Source organism: Leguminivora glycinivorella, chromosome 9, assembly GCF_023078275.1.
Source record: "Leguminivora glycinivorella isolate SPB_JAAS2020 chromosome 9, LegGlyc_1.1, whole genome shotgun sequence".
NCBI lineage: Eukaryota > Metazoa > Arthropoda > Insecta > Lepidoptera > Tortricidae > Leguminivora > Leguminivora glycinivorella.
This window is the reverse complement of record NC_062979.1, coordinates 19,512,035-19,531,077: the sequence shown is the minus strand read 5'-3', so window position 1 is coordinate 19,531,077 and position 19,043 is coordinate 19,512,035. Positions and strand designations below refer to the sequence as shown.

The 19,043-nt window shown below is 38.4% G+C and overlaps 1 protein-coding gene across 1 annotated transcript; it reads right to left on the bottom strand.

Annotated features, from left to right (window-relative positions):
* Positions 1-217: 217 nt before the first annotated feature.
* On the bottom strand, positions 218-4,347 carry LOC125229947 (uncharacterized protein K02A2.6-like). Its single transcript, XM_048134896.1, has 2 exons — positions 3,799-4,347; positions 218-802 (listed from the first exon to the last, which is right to left on the bottom strand). The coding sequence occupies exons 1-2, from the start codon at positions 4,040-4,042 to the stop codon at positions 774-776; spliced, it is 273 nt and encodes a 90-aa protein (XP_047990853.1). The 5' UTR covers positions 4,043-4,347; the 3' UTR covers positions 218-773.
* Positions 4,348-19,043: the final 14,696 nt, after the last annotated feature.

Genomic DNA, 19,043 nt, shown 5'->3' with positions numbered 1-19,043 from the left:
GGCCAGTGTCGTTCTTATCGATATTAAAATTATTATTACACTGTAGATTTAAGGTGCACCCAGACGGTACAATCAAATTGGCAATTTGATATTTTAATAAATATACCAACTTTTTTTGTGATTTCGACAGATCGAAAGGTCTGTAGACCCCTAATTAGATATAAAATGTTAATTTCAAACCAGCAATAACGGAAATGAAATTTATATATGTCGGACCCTGGCCTGGGGTGTCGTCGTCAGAAGGCTCATCCATGGTTTAAATCCGGAAATAATACGAAACACGTGTAGTTCAAAAGTGTATTTTCAAATCACAATCACCAAATCAACAAAAACGTAAACGATCACTGCGATACACATCGATTTAAATTAATTGCAGTTGGAAACGTGGTGTGTTCGTCGCAGAACTAGTATTGACATCTGTCACGATTCAAGGCACGATTCAGAATGGCGGCCAGTTTCCTTTTCCCCGCCAACTCAGGTTCATAACCGTCACTTTGTTTACCTGCTAAGTTAACCGGTTAACCGTTACTAGTTCTGCGCCGACCGCACCCAAGTAAGATACTTGACGTTTCCAGCAATTGCCAATAGATGGCGTTACAAATGAACAAAATCGGTAAACACTAGACAACATCAATCGTTTCTGACAATTTCTAATAGATGGCGTTACAAGTTACATGATAAGTAAACTACGGCGCCGACGAAATTAAAAGTTTCTTAAAACTATCACCTGCGGCGCCACTGTTGCCACTCTGCGACACGGCCATCTTGACATATCACACGTCCTCGTGTGAGCTAGGCGTATCTGAAAAGGAAATAAGCTTGCAACAGTAATTGCTCTAAGGCTCGGTCAACCTGACCATCAAAGTAGTAAGAAAGGAAAAAAAAAATCATTATCTGACCTTGTCACAAAGCTACAGCAATGTTAAAGTATTATCTAAAATTAGAACTTAAAAAAAAAAAAAAAAACTACTTGTAGTTCAATAACTTTAAACATAATCTCGTCTCATTTTTCTCACACTTTACGGTTGTGACGTCTAATTACAATCACACAACTATGTACAATATCATACCAAGGATTTCCCAACATCCAACTATCATGGACAATCCTCAGGAACGTCCGAAATCCTTGGACAATTCAAGAGGATGACCGATATTCCTGGACAATACTGGGGTAACCGACAGTTACCTTGCCTTAACCAGGTAACTCCGAGGATAACCCCAGGACGACCGACTTTCTTGGACAATCCTCAAGGGTGACCGAACTCCATGGACAACCCCTGAAGACGACCGATATTCCTGGACAATCTTCTAGGGTGACCGAACCACATGGACAACCCCTGAAGACGACCGATATTCCTGGACAATCTTCTAGGGTGACCGAACCACATGGACAACCCTGGAAGACGACCGATGTTCCTGGACAATCCTCCAGGGTGACCGAACCACATGGACAACCCTGGAAAACGACCGATGTTCCTGGACAATTCTCTAGGGTGACCGAACCACATGGACAACCCCGAAGAACGACCGATATACCCGGTCAATTCTAGGAGCGACCGAAATCCTTGGACAGCTCCAGAACGACCTACATAATTCTACATGCCTCAAGGACGACCGAACGTCATGGACAGACCCTGGGCCAACCAAAAGTTACGATTAACTATCTAAGTAAACTCATTTCAATAAAATTCCATTAATTTATGAAAATTGATTACAATAAAACACTAATTGAACCTATTTTAACTAAATTGTCAAATAGTAAGCTAGGAATTAGTTCTGTAGACCTAAGTTGTATTCTTATAGTTCTTAATTATTTTTTTGTCATGATATTTTTACGCAATGAAGTTTTTATCTATCTATCTATCTATTTTGTTATTTCTCTCAAACATTACACTGTCATCGGTTGCATTAAGTATCTGTGTCACTGTCGGGAATCTCATCGTCATTATGGTCACTGTCAGTAATTTCAGAATCATGAGTTTGTAAATTACTTTCAGGCATTTTTCGAAGTCGGTCGTGTGCGTACCTGTAAGTGCGTTTGGAATTGAGGGCTCACAGGATATAACGGCCTCCATCTAAAACTTCAACAACCTTGAACGGGCCCTTGGATTTGGGATCAAGCTTTGTTTGATTCCGTTCCTCATTTTTTAGCAAGACAAATACCTATAGAGAATGGTTTTACCGTTGCCTTAGTAGAGTCGAACATTACTTTGTCATTCATGGAAGCTCTCTTCATACGCTCTACTGCCTGGATCCTAACTTGATCGATGTCGACTGCGGGTTCTTCTTCTCCAGCGAATAGAATATCAAGCGGTCGTGCAAACTTACCAATCAGAAGTTCCAACGGACTGGCCTTTGCGACTCGATGCATGGTGCAGTTAAGAGCAAGCTGGACGTCAGGTAAAGCATCTTGCCAAGATCGATTGCTGGTTTCAAATGCGGTCAGCATAATTTTTAAGGTGCTCATGATACGTTGCCATTGGCTCGTGAACTACCTGTTGCTATTAGATAAAGCTGTATGTTGACCGAGTCGCAATAATCTTTGAAGTTTCTGCTGGCAAAGCACCGACCCTGATCGGCTATCAGGCGAGTAGGGGCACCAAATAATGCCACACTCGCTTTTACCGCTTTAATGCTGCTAGCTGTGTCGCTATCCTAGCAGTTAGAGCTTCGATCTTACGGCTATTCGGCCGAATTTGCCCTTCACTTACCTCGTATCCAAGATTCTCAACTTTACGCTTTAGGAAAGCGCAGTTCTTGTAATTTAGCGAGAAACCCTTTTTGGCGAGAGTATCAAGTACCACCTGCAGTCGTTCCAGAGCCTCATCAGCGTCTTTCGCTACTATGAGAGCGCCATCCATGTACACCACCACGTAGGTGTTCACCAGATCTCCAAGAGCTTGAATTAGAGCGCGCTGAAAGACTGAAAGCGCGTTACGGAGCCCGAAATGACCTTCAGGTGTCACAAAAGCTGTCCTCTCAATGGACTCTGGCTCTATTGCGGTCTGCTGAAAACCTGACGCTAAGTCTAGAATAGAAAATATATGCCCTCCATGCAATCGAGCAATTTGATCCGAGATGAGCGGCAAGGGAAATCGGTCGGGCACATTATTATCGTTTAATTCACGGTAATCGACGCACATTCTGTCTGTACCGTCTTTCTTTTTGACTAAAAGTATTGGGCTCGCAAAGGGAGATGAACTAGGGCGTATCACACCCGCTTTGAGTAAATTATCAACTTTATTCCTTACAACTTGTCGCTCATCAGGGCTCAATCTGTAGGGACGGCGGTTCACTGTTTTATGAGGGTTTTTTAGTCGTATTTTCAGAGGTTCAGTATCAGCAGCGGATGTGGGTATGGCAGTTGTAAAGCAATGTTCAAAGGATTTCAAAACGTCTAACAATTTGGGCTTCATGTCCGGGGTACAGTCAGTATCAATTTGATCTAAGTCTATTTTAGCGTCAGCGGCTAGGTCACATGATTGGACGACTCGGATCTTTTCAAATTTTAATTTATCTACTGTCATGTAAACAGCCAAGCCCAAAGCTAAAACCTCACGTCCAATCATGATTCCATTCTGCATACAGTCATCAGGTAAATCGTATAAAATGATCTCTAATGTTATACCGTCGATTTCTAGGGTAGTCAAAATTTTAACTGTCGAAACAACAGATCCTCCTAAGCCGGCCATAGTTATGTTTTCATTTATCCTCTTGCCACTAAAATTACATGATATCGATTCCTAAACCAATGAGCACTCAGCTCCACAATCATAAAAAAAAAAGGTAATTGCTCACCGTTATGACGTAGAAGTCCTGTAGGGGTTTTAACAACGCAGAAATCGACGCGTTTTTGCTTCGAGCTGCTGGTTTCACCGCTACTTCCATCTTGATTGTTCCTCTTCGGACAGTTGTATGCGATGTGGCCCTGCTTCCGGCAGATGTAGCAGGTGACAGGTTTCTCAGCTGCCTGGTCCTTGGAGATGGTTTCGGTTTTCGTTCGGCTATCCTGATGATTAGCTTCCCTTTTTTTAAAAAGCATTGTGGAGATCTATGGCCAAGCTTGCCACAGTAAAAGCAATTGATGTTTGCTGGAGCACTTCCTATACGAGTTTTCTTGGCGTCTGATTCATCATATGTACTGCTTGATGGAGCTTTTCTTTCCAGAAATGATACAGCTTTAAGCTCTTGCTGCAATTGGCTTCGGGTCTTAATGTCAGTTGTAAATGACAGGCGTTGAACATGTGGCTCGTAGAGAGAAATGTGAGCTAACACTGTAGTGATAGCTATTTGCTCCGTAGTTAACCCTTTCCATCTCGACATAATAGATGACATTAAGCTTGAAGCGTAAGCAGCTAAGCATTCCTTATCATCTGACTTTTAAGAGTTAAGGTCTATGAGATAAGCAGCAGTAGTCTCAGAGTTATCGTACCTTGCTATAAACAGCTCTTTAAATTCACTCCAGTTCATTTCAAGATAGGCTACCCTAGAGAGCCAGGTTGAAGCACGACTCTTGAGTGCGCGGCTCAAGGAAATCATTAGAGCTGATCCTTGACACTGTGAGTCGTCAATACACAAATCCGCAGTAGATATCCAGGCCCGCGCATCAACATCCTGCTTGTCAGGATCAAAATCTGGTAGACGAAGTTCCTTGGATGTTGATGACTGCGGCTTGTTTAGGGTTTGCAACAAAGCCATAACGTTTTTGTTTTGTTGCTCCAAAAGAAGCCGCCATTTATCATCGTTTCGCCGCCGTGCTGGAAGTCGTGGGGATTGGCGTCCGGTTTCCACTTCCGATGTCAGACCCAGGCCTGGGGTGTCGTCGTCAGAAGGCTCATCCATGGTTTAAATCCGGAAATAATACGAAACACGTGTAGTTCAAAAGTGTATTTTCAAATCACAATCACCAAATCAACAAAAACGTAAACGATCACTGCGATACACATCGATTTAAATTAATTGCAGTTGGAAACGTGGTGTGTTCGTCGCAGAACTAGTATTGACATCTGTCACGATTCAAGGCACGATTCAGAATGGCGGCCAGTTTCCTTTTCCCCGCCAACTCAGGTTCATAACCGTCACTTTGTTTACCTGCTAAGTTAACCGGTTAACCGTTACTAGTTCTGCGCCGACCGCACCCAAGTAAGATACTTGACGTTTCCAGCAATTGCCAATAGATGGCGTTACAAATGAACAAAATCGGTAAACACTAGACAACATCAATCGTTTCTGACAATTTCTAATAGATGGCGTTATAAGTTACATGATAAGTAAACTACGGCGCCGACGAAATTAAAAGTTTCTTAAAACTATCACCTGCGGCGCCACTGTTGCCACTCTGCGACATATATTTATTATGATAGATAATTGAATCTTTACAAATGAATTATTACAATAATTATCGTGTTACAGCCGAAAGACGAAAAGATTGTGTAAATCACATCACATAATAAAAACCGAGGACAAAATGTTACAACTCGACCATTTAGTGGACAATGTCTCGGATCGTTTTATTATAAATGTAACTGATGATGATGATGATGATGAAGATGACGTTGAGCTTGGAAATGAATAATATTTTATAATAAAGACTACTCATTGTCGGACAACATATTTTTTTTACTTACTGGTTCGGATACCTTTTTATGCTATAAAACTAGTGGGTAAAAACGCATTTTATCCATCCACTACCTCGAAAACCGAACAAACCAAAATGTTTACCTTGTATTTAAAAGTAACATTCCTATTTTTCTGATTTAAACTAGTCTGTTATTTGTACTTTACAACTTGTCGATATATTGTTATCGACATATACCCTTCACTATTTTTATTTCACTGTTCCTGGTAACATTTCATCTGTCAGTCATTTGTCAATTTAGTCCGCAGAATTGTGAATTTTAGTTTACACGGGAACGGACTTCGGCGGGTTCGGGTAGTTCGGACGCTTAGCACCGCCGGGGCTAAGGGGCCGGGCGCACGGATCGGCGGGTAGTAACGAATATCCAGAGCCTTAGTAGGAACGCACTTGTTTCATAAATATGTATTAAATTTGATCGTCATTGTCAGGTGTGCTACAGGAGAACGATTGGGAGATCTAGTTCCCTTAGTGCGTTTTCAATTTAATATGCGTGCGTTTTTAATTATCCGATCCAATATCGGATGTAGGACCGATATCGGATCGGATAATGTTTAAACATACATTACAGGCGCCATCTTGGATTTTTTTCCATTGAAATCGGATAATGTGAAAACGGACTTACGAAGCGTAAGCGATTGTAACCTTGGCTAGGTTCCCTAAATTCTCGTCTTTGTTGATTCGGCAATTACAAACAAGCCTAATCACAACAACGCAGTTAATTGCTCATTTCGAAATAATCATTAGCTTCTGGTAATCAATCAAAACTATGTAAATGGATGTAACAGCGGAAATATTTCAGGATTTGCTTAAGATGTTAAATTAAATAAGATATGAGCGCGATATTTCAATGCTCGAAGTCAAAAACGGATTGACAACTACACAGCTACCTATTTTAAAGATTGCAACTCGTTTAAGGGAAAAACTGGCCCCGTAGCTGAATGGTATTTCTGCGACGCGAAACGCCACCGAAACGCCGCAGAAATGTAGTCTGGCTCTATCGCGCCAATACGCAAGAGCGATAGAGACTATAAAGCTACGAAAGATATATTATTGTGAGCGTTTGTGGCTTCGGCTACGCACACTGGAACTACCTATAAATGATTTTTTTTATAAGGAAATGGTAAAAATATAGGTTTCAAGCTGATAATATACTCTGTCAAAGAAGTCTGTCAGTAAATAAGAACAAAGAAAACTATATGCATCTTTTTCTTTAGGGTGCTAGAGAAAAGGATACCTTAGTTTTCATTGTTCTTATTTACTGACAGACTTGTTGGACAGAATTTACATAAAATTGTAGGGAAAAAGTGACAGTGCTGTTTTAGGTGGTCTGTCTACCTCCTTTATAAGTACAAATACAGGCGTAAGTACATTGAATACCATGATAATCACAACTGACGTTATAAAAACATTTATGATACGGTTGCAATATAACATTCAATTTATAGATACTTGCACAACTATTCGACGACGCATTCATCAAATGCGTGGCTTTTAACAACCTTCGTAATTATACAATAGCCTAACACTTCATTAAATTGTCACTCATGATGCCAGTTTTCGTAATGACCCGACTTCTTTCGTAGATTGCGTAGTAAATATTGTTACGACGCGTACGTGACCATATTGATTTTATAAGTAATAGATATACTGAGTAGATCTTTATTATGGCGTCGTAATTAAACTTAAATTAAAGTTATTAATCATTGAACGCTTTTTTCCTTCACTAAAACTTACTTACTTACTTGACGACCGGTCTGGCGCAGTCGGTAATGATCCTGCCTGCTACGCCGCGGTCCCGGGTTCGAATCCCGGTAAGGGCATTTATTTGTGTGATGAGCAGTGAGCACAGATATTTGTTCCTGAGTCATGGTAGTTTTCTATGTATATAAGTATTTATATATTATATATATCGTTGTCTGAGTACCCACAACACAAGCCTTCTTGAGCTTACCGTGGGCCTCAGTCAATCTGTGTAAGAAAAGAATGTCCTATAATATTTATTTATTTATTTACTTACTGCTATGGCTCAGCGACCCGAAGTGGATCTTGGCCTCCAACACTAAATTCCGCCATTCGCTCCTATCCTGTGCGATCTGATGCTACTTGGTCACTTGAAGGTCACACAGGTCTTCCTGGACCTCATCGATTCATCATACCTGGGCCTTCCAACCGGCCGTTTTTCAGTAGATCGCCACAGGAAAGCTCTTTTGGCCGCACGATCCTCCCGGATGCGAGAGGATTCTCCATATGGCCAAGCCATCGCAGACGAGAAGCCTTGCTCTCGCCGATGACGTTGGGCTTGCCCACTAGCTCACGAACCTAGTGGTACAAAAATGATACGTACCTACATAAGTTCCAAGACACTCATTCTTACCAGTGTCTTGAAAGGTATGTTACGATGACTGAACCAAAGATTGATTGAAAGCCAGGCCAGGCCTTATATACTCCACCACCTCTTCATAGGACACTTTTTACATAGGAAATATTAATAGTGCAAGACACTTTACTATTTTTGGTCCATCGTTTTGCAAAATCTAAAGCATTATTTTTTTTTTTTAAACTTTATTGCATGACATAAAATTGTACAAATGGCGGACTTAATGCCTTAAGGCATTCTCTACCAGTCAACCATTGGATCAAACAGAAACTTTAGTTAGTGCAGGATTGTCAATATAGAGATGTGACAAGAAACACAAATCAAATTACCTATGTATCCAATAAAAGAAAATGTATATATGAGTGAATAATATATAAATATATAGCTAATAATATAAACTTACATACAAACTATAAATATATAATATATAATGTACCCAAGTATAAGCAATATGCAGATCATTTATCCTTGAGCTTGTTGGAGAGGTGTGTACGTAACATGCGTTTAAAAGAAAATTTGGTCTGTGCTTGCCTTAAGGGAAGAGGGAGATCATTCCAAAGACGAGCTGCCTGGAGGGTGAAGGAGTTGGAAATAAAGCCAGTGCGGTGATAAGGAATAGCCAGCTTAAGCATTCTTGATACACAGCCGCTCATTAGCCACTTACCACGCCATCATCTTCCTCGAATACCGAAGTAAGTAAATTGCGAGCATCTTTCTCTTTTACTCCAATTAAAGCGTAATTAGAGTGACAAACAAAGATGTCCGCGATTTGCGAACTTCGGTGCTTGCGGTAGGCTTTCAGGAGTGCATCCAGTAAATTATGAGCACCATTTTTACCGTTGGCATTACTATCTAATGACTTAAATTACTGCAATCTATTTCAAAGAAAAACCGGCCAAGAGTGTGTCGGGCCACGCTCAGTGTAGGGCTTCGTAGTTTCCCGTATTTTTTTTCAATAACTGCTTAACCTATCAAGTACAAAATATTTTTTCTAGAAAGTCTTTATAAAGTTCTACTTTTGAGTTTTTTCATATTTTTTAAACTTATGGTTCAAAAGTTAGAGGGTGGGGGGGGGGCACTCTTTTTACTTTTGAAGCGATTGTTTCCGAAAATATTAACAATATAAAAAAATATTTTCGGAAACCCCTATTTATTTTTACTTAAGGTCAGGTGGGGTAAGGGGGACTATGGGGGAAGGGAAACACTGATCGGTAACTCTGAATTCATAGACTATAGCTGGGTCATTTGTTGGTCGGTAATGTACCACCTAGGATTTAGTTACAAAACAAAAATAGCGCTAGGTCTAAGGAGTGTGCGTCCTTGACAAAAACAAAAAATCAGTTGTCGTGCTACAAGACCACGAGTTGGACGAGTATTATTTATGTAGTGATTTATGTAGCAAAAAGTAATGTCCGAAGACTTTTGATATCTGTAAATATTACTTTATATGTTGAATGTTCATGTTATGTATTTGAATTTGAAAAAACTATACTATAAATATGAAAATTCAACGTGATTAATAACACAACCTACAAATGACATACCGGGGTAACGGGAACTACCATAGCCGGGTTAAGTGGAACATATGTTTCTTTTTCCCGATTTCAGAGGTCATGAACATTTTCAGAGACACATATTATATAAGTACAGAAATTTTGTATTGATCCAAGCTTCAGTATTTTAAATACGAATAATTACTAATAATTAAAAATTGTTTTGAAATTTGCAATTCTGAAATTCGAATTTTCGAACAAAACTTGTAAAAAAAAATCGTTAAAAATAATTATATTTTTTAGTTAACAACCCCTGTCTCGTGCTCATATGTTCCCCTTACCCCGAATTTCAATTTACGTAAATATTTTCTATTTTAAACTATATGTCAAAGAACCAAAGTTTCCATTTGATTGATGATGTTTTTTTTAATTTACATTTCCGGTATAATCCGCACTAGCGCCAATACTTTGAGATTTTAGAGAAGTGTTTCCCTTACCCCAAAACTCGGGAAAGGGAAACGGCAGGACCAGCCTAAACATTTTATCAATTTTCAGGTACATGCATTAAAGCTAGTTTAAAAATTCATTTAACCCTAGAAAGCAGACTTAAAGAAGCATACTTTGTGTCGGTCTAGATGAATATACGACATTAGATAAAGTGATTACAGCTTGATATAAAATATAAAAAACCGGCCAAGTGCGAGTCGGGCTCGCGCACAAAGGGTTCCGTAGCAGCAAATATAATAAACTTATTATGTCAATTTATACACCTGCCAAAATTACAGTTAAATCAACCTATCTCAAAAACTATAAGAGATACTTTGATCAAACCAAAAATCGTTGAAAGAGTTAATTAGCATGCATCACCTCTATTTTTTTTAGAATTTTATACCCCGTAGTTATAAAAATAGAGGGGGGGGGGACATACTTTTTACGACTTTGAGAGCTGATATCTCAAAAACCGTTCACTTTAAGAAAAATGTTTTTTAGAAAACTTTATATCATTTTAAAAGACCTTTCCATTGATACCCCACACGGGTATGTACATCGAAAAAAAAATTTTCATCCCTCAGTTACATGTATGGGGGCCCCACCCCCAATTTTTTTTTACTATTTAGTGTCATAATTTTGTAGCGGTTCATACAACACATATTCCCATCAAATTTCATCACTGTAGTACTTATAGTTTCCGAGTAAATCGGCTGTGACAGACGGACAGACGGACAGACGGACAGACGGACAGACGGACATGACGAAACTATAAGGGTTCCGTTTTTGCCATTTTGGCTACGGAACCCTAAAAATGAAGTATGTTTCCCTTACCCCACCTGACCTTAAATACTTATCCAACAATATATCACACGTTAGGGTTGAAATGAAAAAAAAAATCACTCCCCACTTTACGTGTAGGGGGTGTACCCTAATAAAACATTTTTTTCCACTTTTTATTTTACCACTTTGTCGGCGTGATTTAAATATATACATATTGGTACCAAATTTCAGCTTTCTAGCGCTAACAGTTACTGAGATTATCCGCGGACGGACGGATGGACAGGCAGACATGGTGAAACCATAAGGGTTCCTTGTTGACTACGCTACGGAACCCTAAAAAATGTGAAGAGGTATCTAAATTAGAACAGACGATAGGACTGCTCCCAAACTTGTGCATAGTTTGACCCTACCGCAGATTTCTAGTCCACTCGCTGTATAGTCCGTTCTACGCGGAAATAGGAAATAGTTTTAAAGAGTTCCCTTCCCTAGAACAAAGAAAGCAGCTGAGCCTCAGTAAATTTTAATATTTTTTTTAATATCAATGACGAAAATAGGTTACCTACTTTGAAACGTGCCTCATCAATAATTCAAATTTCATAAAAATTACCATATCTCGAAATTATACTTATTATTTTTATTTTTATCTAGGTTTATAATGTTAAATGCCACAAGCCACAATATAAGTGAATGGCATAATATGTTTTATTACAAAGCACAATAAATCTAGGATGAAATTTTCAGAGACTTCTGTATTCATTTCTATGTTCTCCGTAGTCCATCGGTATTCGCAGCAGAAACGAGTGCCAGCTGGAGTTTCAATTTCAATTTAGATACTTTAATAAATAGAATTGCATATTTTTATTTTTCTTCGATAGTTGACTGCCAATTTTAACTTCTACCGATTGAAGTTGCCAATTTTATTTGCTTTAAGTCGATACAATATTAGTTTCACATTTTCGCGTTTTAGTAATGCAAAATGTGTGTATTAATTTTTGCGATACGTTTATTTAACCGTTTGATTCATACTAATATTATAAATGGGAATGTGTGTGTATGTCTGTTTGTTTGTCAGTCTTTCGCGGCAAAACGGAGCGACGAATTGACGTGTTTTTTCAGGTGGAGATAGTTGAAGGGATGGAGAGTGCCATAGGCTACTTTATGTCTATTTCTAACGCGAGCGAAGCCGCGGGCAAAAGCTACTTATATCATATATTAATTTTACGGACTCTGCTTAATACATCATAATATAATTGATCTCAGAGGCTCGATGATGATGTTTCATATTTAACTTTGATTGATATTTGCTATAAAAACCCAAAACGTAGTTTAAACTTGTCATGCTACCAACGCAAAAGAAAATATTTCCCAGCAAGATTCAGAGCTGAAAACTCATTAAAAAACAAGGTGAAATAGAAAAAATAAATTCCTTTCACAAAAACGTTACACTTTTCTAATTCATTTTTATGTTCCGATAACAATCTTAATAGTACAATTCAGCGAACATTCAATTACGAAAACAATAACTTAACCCTTCTAAAAAGAAATTGAATGTCCACCCGCTGACGCGGCGTTCATTTTCTTTGAAATACCGCGTTTTCGTCATCACAACGTAAGACATAACGAGTTCTAAAAAACGAAATTAAAACACATCAAGATTCTTAACAGTGCAGACAAACTTGGCCGTAATAAAAAAGCCAAATATTAGACAATGATAACAAGGTTTACGGTCGGAATGATGGGAGATGAGAATAATTTTATGGTGTAAAAATGGGCCATAGCGTAGAATGAGACGTCGGGACGGCTCTTTATTTGCCCGATGTCAACGCCTGTTGTTTGAATTGAGAGTTTCCCCACAGAGTTTACCTGGAACGGAGGAAGCCAGTACCCAGTAATAAATAATGAAGTGTGGAGAGCTCTCATACACTTAATATTTCATTTCACGTGAATGAATTATAGTTTTAACTTTAAACACACCCATTAAGGCGAACAAAATGAGAGATAAATCCTCAAACTCCTAATGAGGGCGATTGAGCGAAATTTTTCGTGAAATTCCCGAACTCCCGAAAGTCCCGAACGAGGAAAATTTATAACACGATGAATACAACCCGCGAACGCATAAATTACGAATTTAATGAACAGTTTTATTTGCTTAATAGAACCGTCCTTTGGCTGCGAAATGGAAGCGTCTTTACTTAACGACATTGTCGCAAAAACATTGTTGGAGGACAAAATTTTCTGGTAGTTCGCTCTTAATTACTATTATGTCGTGCTCGCTGTGCTTTGGTGGGGAGTGCCTATTATTTTCATTCATGGTTTGTTGAACACCTTAAATGGCAACATTATTTCACCGTCTAATTTTCATTGTGCAAAATTTCATTCAGTTTGCCATAGGACTTCGCAATTATGGAGGTACGTGTCTTGCCGCATATTAGTCGTTTTGTGTGTTCATAGCAGTGCTTGTACGAAATTGTATGTGCATATGTTTTACGGTAGATATCACAATGAACGTTTGTGAGGAGAAAGCTTCTTCCTTAATTGGATTTTAATTTTCAAGTACTTTTCTTTTGTTTACTTTGCATAATAAGGCTTTCGGAACTCTAACGTACTATTTGCGACTACTAAATGGTGAATTACATTGTAACAATAATTTATCTGTCTCATGGTGCATTTTTACCTTACTAATAGTACCTACTTATTTTCTCTTTCTTTGTTTGCGTATTTTATGGCTGGCTACTCCATTCCTATAATTATAAAGATCTTCGTAATATGATGAGATCCTCGACTTTTTTGTAGAAAAAAAAATATCTTTGCGGATACGATTTCTAAACTGACTCTAGACAAGCAATCAAAATTGTATTGACAAGTAATCCGTAAAATCCGTATGATTTTGATTTATGATCTTCTTTAACAGAAAAGTAAGACATTTAACAAATCCCGTTTCAAAATCCACTAATAATTTCCTTGCATTACCCATAAATACGGTAATTCGCTCAGCGACTTAACGGAAACCTAACAGGATGTTACACCATTTCAATATAACTTTGAACACTAATAAACAGTTGCGTAAAAGCCTTGAGGTAAATTAAGTAATTATTCCGATTGCTCAACTATTTTTCTTTACGGGACATGCTTATGTCTAGGTATGCGGATAAGTGTATCTGGTTATTAATATCATTTATTAAATTACCAATTACTTTTTGGTAACAACCTGTGACAGTATTCAAAGACAAATTTTCATCATGTAGGTACACCTGTTTCAATAGATTTGTCTATATCAGTTCATATCAAGTTATTACAAGCCAATTTCTCACAGACAAAATTAGTTTCACCAACATCATTTCCAGAATCACAACAGGAAAAAAATGTAGCAACATTTGTACAACTCAAAACACCTTCGCGACTTATGAACATCATAAATTTATTTGTGGAAGGGAAGACATTTAATTTAATATAACAGATGTCCCCATCTCGAGTGGACACGGCTCGTAGCGAATCCTTTGAGTTTGCGGGTTGATAAAAAAAGAATGTCAACAGAGGATTGTTGTTACAAGTGTGTCTAAGGACTTTTGCTAGACGTGGTCAAAGATGGTTTTATGTCGATTGTCTCTCGGTTTTGTTTTTGTTTAGTCTGCAATCTGATGTTTTTATGTTCAGTATACGGCTACTTTGTATTTGGGATTTGGGTAGTTGATTTGAATAGGATAGTTAAAGATAGTCTAACAAAAATACAATACAATACAATACAATACAATACTCTTTATTGCACACCTCACATAGTTTACAAGTAATACACAAGAAACAAAACAAATTAAACAGAGGTAACAACAGGCGATCTTATCGCTTAAGAGCGATCTCTTCCAGACAACCTTTCAACAAAACAACAAAACAACAACAACAACTTACACCAAACAACTTACAACAAAAGTTTTCTGGTTTTCAAATGTAGAGGATAAAAAAAAAAGATTTTACAGTCAAAAATTATTTCGGTCGTTATTAATAGCAACGTGCTCAAAAACCAAACTTAAAAGTCTAGCATGCGTCATCAAGCCTAGTATAATATTATGTCTATATTTCATGATGTACAAGATTTCATCTAAATGTGATTTTTTTTTAAATAACATAAAATATAATAATATATCTGTAAGTACACCAAACGAAAGGATCATTTCAATTCATTTACAGTGGCTTTATTCCGACAAAAGTAATAATGAAATGTGATGTTGTTTCTTCTTCTTCATATATTGAATGGGTACTGTCAACGGGAGCATTAATTTCGAACAGGACTGTTGTCAGAGACAACAAGCGGGCGTGTGATTCGTAAGAGTTAAATTATAAATGTACGAAAAGCCGTGTTTATTTATTTATCGTGTCAACTGCTGGAAATAATATATTTCGTGGGCGGTTTTTATTTACTTGGGGAGTGGATGGTCAACCCTACATGATGTTGTGATTGAAATATTCTTTCTGCCGGCCTATCCGAAGTGACAAATCGTTCACGCAACGAGTACCTATAAGTAGAGTACGTAACGATCGAAACATATTTGGCTATGATGCGCCACCACAGAAGACCGATAGGAAGAGGGTTATGAAGCTTACAAAGCTTGAGCGATTATGACTTATTTGGCAAGGTACCCTGGGTGGCTAGCCGAATGGCACAATCGCTCACGAAACGCTCACGAAACGAAGCGCTAGTAGATATCTATCTCTATCGCGCTTGCGTATTGGCGCGACAGAGCCAGCGGCGTATCGCTTTCGTTTGGCGTCGGAGAAATGCCATTCGGCTACGGGGCCAGGTCTGTTTATAATAGGTATTTATATTGCAGTCTTGTTTGAAAAGCAGCAACTTCGTGTAGCGCAACGGATCGAAGCATCGGGACGGAGAATAGTTTTTTCCCCTCACTAGCTCGGAAACACGTGTTTTGTCCTTTAATACCAGCGGGTAAAAACGCATTTTATCCACTAGTGGGTAAAGTAATTTGACCTTGAATATAATCAAATTAACTGCTTTGAAATGGATAAAAGTAGGTGAATCTAGTAATAAAGATGATTTACCACCTGTGGAACTACTGGAACAAGTGATAAACGCATTTTTTGCGTTGTAGTTTCCTCGCTATAGTGAGGGGAAAAGTTTTGTGTTACACACGAGTGCAAATATATTTTTCTCAAACATGCAATGAAATATTGTCTTTACGTTCCTTAAAATGGGCTGGGAAGTATCGCTTTTTGGGCGCAACAACTCGAGAGGACTGTAAAGGGATTTCATATTATTTTTTAGGCCTAGGCCTGCAAAGTAACTTTTTTAAGTAAGCTGTCAGTACTGTCATGTCACTTTTTTTTTAATTTTTGTGTGACCTGGATACTTGTCACACTTGACGTTTGAGTGTATTTGTATTTTGTCACTTAATAAAATATTGTCCTTTATTTCATTGCATGTTTGAGAAAAGCACTATACATGCCTCGGCGTGAAAACGGATTCCCGGCCTCGTATCCCTATCCGGCCTCGCTCGCATGCTCGCTCGGCCGTATATACCCACTTGGCCGGAAATCCTCATTTTCCCGGCCTCTGATGTAATGTACTATTACTTCTCGTGTGTTGAAAAACTCGCAAGCTCAGGATTCTATTCTCGAACCACTCACTTCGCCCGTGGTTCAACTATAGAATCCTTTCGCTTGCTCGTTTTTCAATTCCACACTCGGCGTTAAAATACAACTTTGCACTCTTGTATAACAAAAAACTATTTTTTGTGCACTCTATATTATATAATAAGTACATAATATATATGTAATGTTCACAAAAACTTTTGTAAGCACCTTAATTAAATATGTAACTTCACACGTACAATCAGATATCCACTCACATAATTACACGGGTACTAAAACGAAATCTATTGTTAACAAAACCCCTTTTATCCTGTCACAATCAGAAATAACACAAATGTGATTTCTCTGAATCATAATAATATCTCGATTATTAAACAGGTAGTCTAAATTTAAATACAGTTAGGTAATTATACTCTTATCGGAATTATTTGACAGCTTGATATTCAGTTGGCAAAACATTCCTATTATAATTTGACTTGAAACAAAAGCTACTGGGAACTTTAAAAACACATTCGGGAAACATGTGATTAAATCATTTTTTTTTATACTACGCCGGTGGCAAACAAGCATACGGTCCGCCTGATGGAAAGCGGTCACCGTAACCTATAGATGCCTGCAACTCAAAGAGTGTCATGCGCGTTGCCACCCCATTAGAAACTTGTACACTCCCCTTTGCTGTGTTAAGTACACAGCAAAAAGGAGTGTACAAGTTCAAAGGAAGGTTTGGGTTGCCGACGACTCAAAGGACAATAGACGCAACAAATTAGTTATCATTCATTATTAGGTGTCATTTATTATTATTTAGGTTTTATATAAGTAGATTTTCAATAACTTTCTGGTGTACGTTATATACATGTACGTTATCTATCTTACCCGTAAAACAAGCATTAATGAGTTTGTCGTGAGACATACTCAATCTTTTCAAGGATATCCATTCCAGGTAGTACCTACTGCTCTATAAGTACATTGATACTTATAGGTATTTTATTATGTGATCCTATATTTCATAAAGTTTCAAAAATACCCTTTGTCAGACACGTATATTGTTTTTGAAACGCTCATAAGTAGGTAAAGTATTTTACATACCGACTTTCCGCTATGTAAATGAATTCATAATAAATATTGTGATATAGCGGCCAAGCAGTTGAATGCTGAGTCTCGTTAGGGCGGAATACGGTATTATCATATTATTATTTATTGCAGAAGCCATTATTGCTCCAGTTGGCAGGGTTTTAATATGTACAGAATGTTAACAAGACGGTGGAAGTAAAATGTAGAAACAACAAAGTACCTACTGCAAATGCATGTGCAGTTCTGACCTACTGACGGATTCTAGTTGACAATAAAATTGTGAATTGCAATTTTTTTTTATACTACGTCGGTGGCAAACAAGTACACGGTCCGCCTGATGGAAAGCGGTCACCGTAACCTATGGACGCCTGCAACTCAAGGAGTGTCACATGCGCGTTGCCAACCCATTAGAAACTTGTACACTCCCTTTTGCTGTGTTAAGTACAATTAAATAGCAAAAAGGAGTGTACAAGTTCTAAGGAGGGCTCGGGTTGCCGACGACTCAAAGGACAATAGACGGAACAAATTAGTTCCATAGGTCCTTCCGTCACCAACAAACCGCACCCTCGTTGAGCTCTGGCAGCCTTACTCACCGGCAGGAACACAACACTATGAGTAGGGTCTAGTGCTATTAAATACCATTACATAATAAATTCAGACGACCTGGTGTAATGGCATTAATGAGCTGGTACTAATGACTTCGAAAGTGTAAATCTCGAAGACTTTGACGCTAAACTTAATTTGAAAAGCTCAACCCAAGCTTGTGACGTGTAATCCATAACCCATGACTCAAATGATGATCTAGATTTAGAAAAAAACTTCGGAAGTCAACATGTGCCGCATGTGTGAGTTGACGCATAACCGAATAAATTACTGATTTGTCCGAGTTTCGCTCCATTGTTGATCCATGGATGCATGCGGATGTGTGGGGTTGACGCATAGCCTAAGTTGGCCATAAATTACTGACCCCTTAGTCCGGGTTTCGTGACCCCCCCCCCCCCCCCTAGGCACGAAGCTGGATCCGCGCTTGCATGGATGACCCCCACCTGAAGCCTAAGTTGGCCATACAAAGGGACCACGTGACGACCCCACCCCCCTCTCCAGTGTGTACGAAGCTGAATCCACCCTTTGTACATAAAGGTGCCGCTATCAACGAATCTGAAGAATCTGGGAGAACATCAACATCATCATCACCATTGGTATAACGTACGTGTAATATTTTGACCGATAAACAGGTAACTCACTTTAGTTCAAAAGTAACTACTACATACTAGAGCTCAATTATTAAACTTTAACTTACAAAGTTCCTCATTTATATTCACATATCTTCCACGTAGGTACCTAATTTCTATTCAACACGTCAACCCCATTCGCATAGGAAATCCTTTGACGGTGACATTAGTAAAGGGATATTAATATTTACGAGTAGAAGGTAAATTTTTATGAGTTCGTTTGAACGGCCTACTAAAAAAATACTGTTATCACTGTTAATGTAGATACTTAGAAAGGACTCTTATTAAAATAACTCACAAATAAAATTAAAATTTTGAAAAAACCCCCGACCGCGACATAGTAGACCGATTTTCATGAA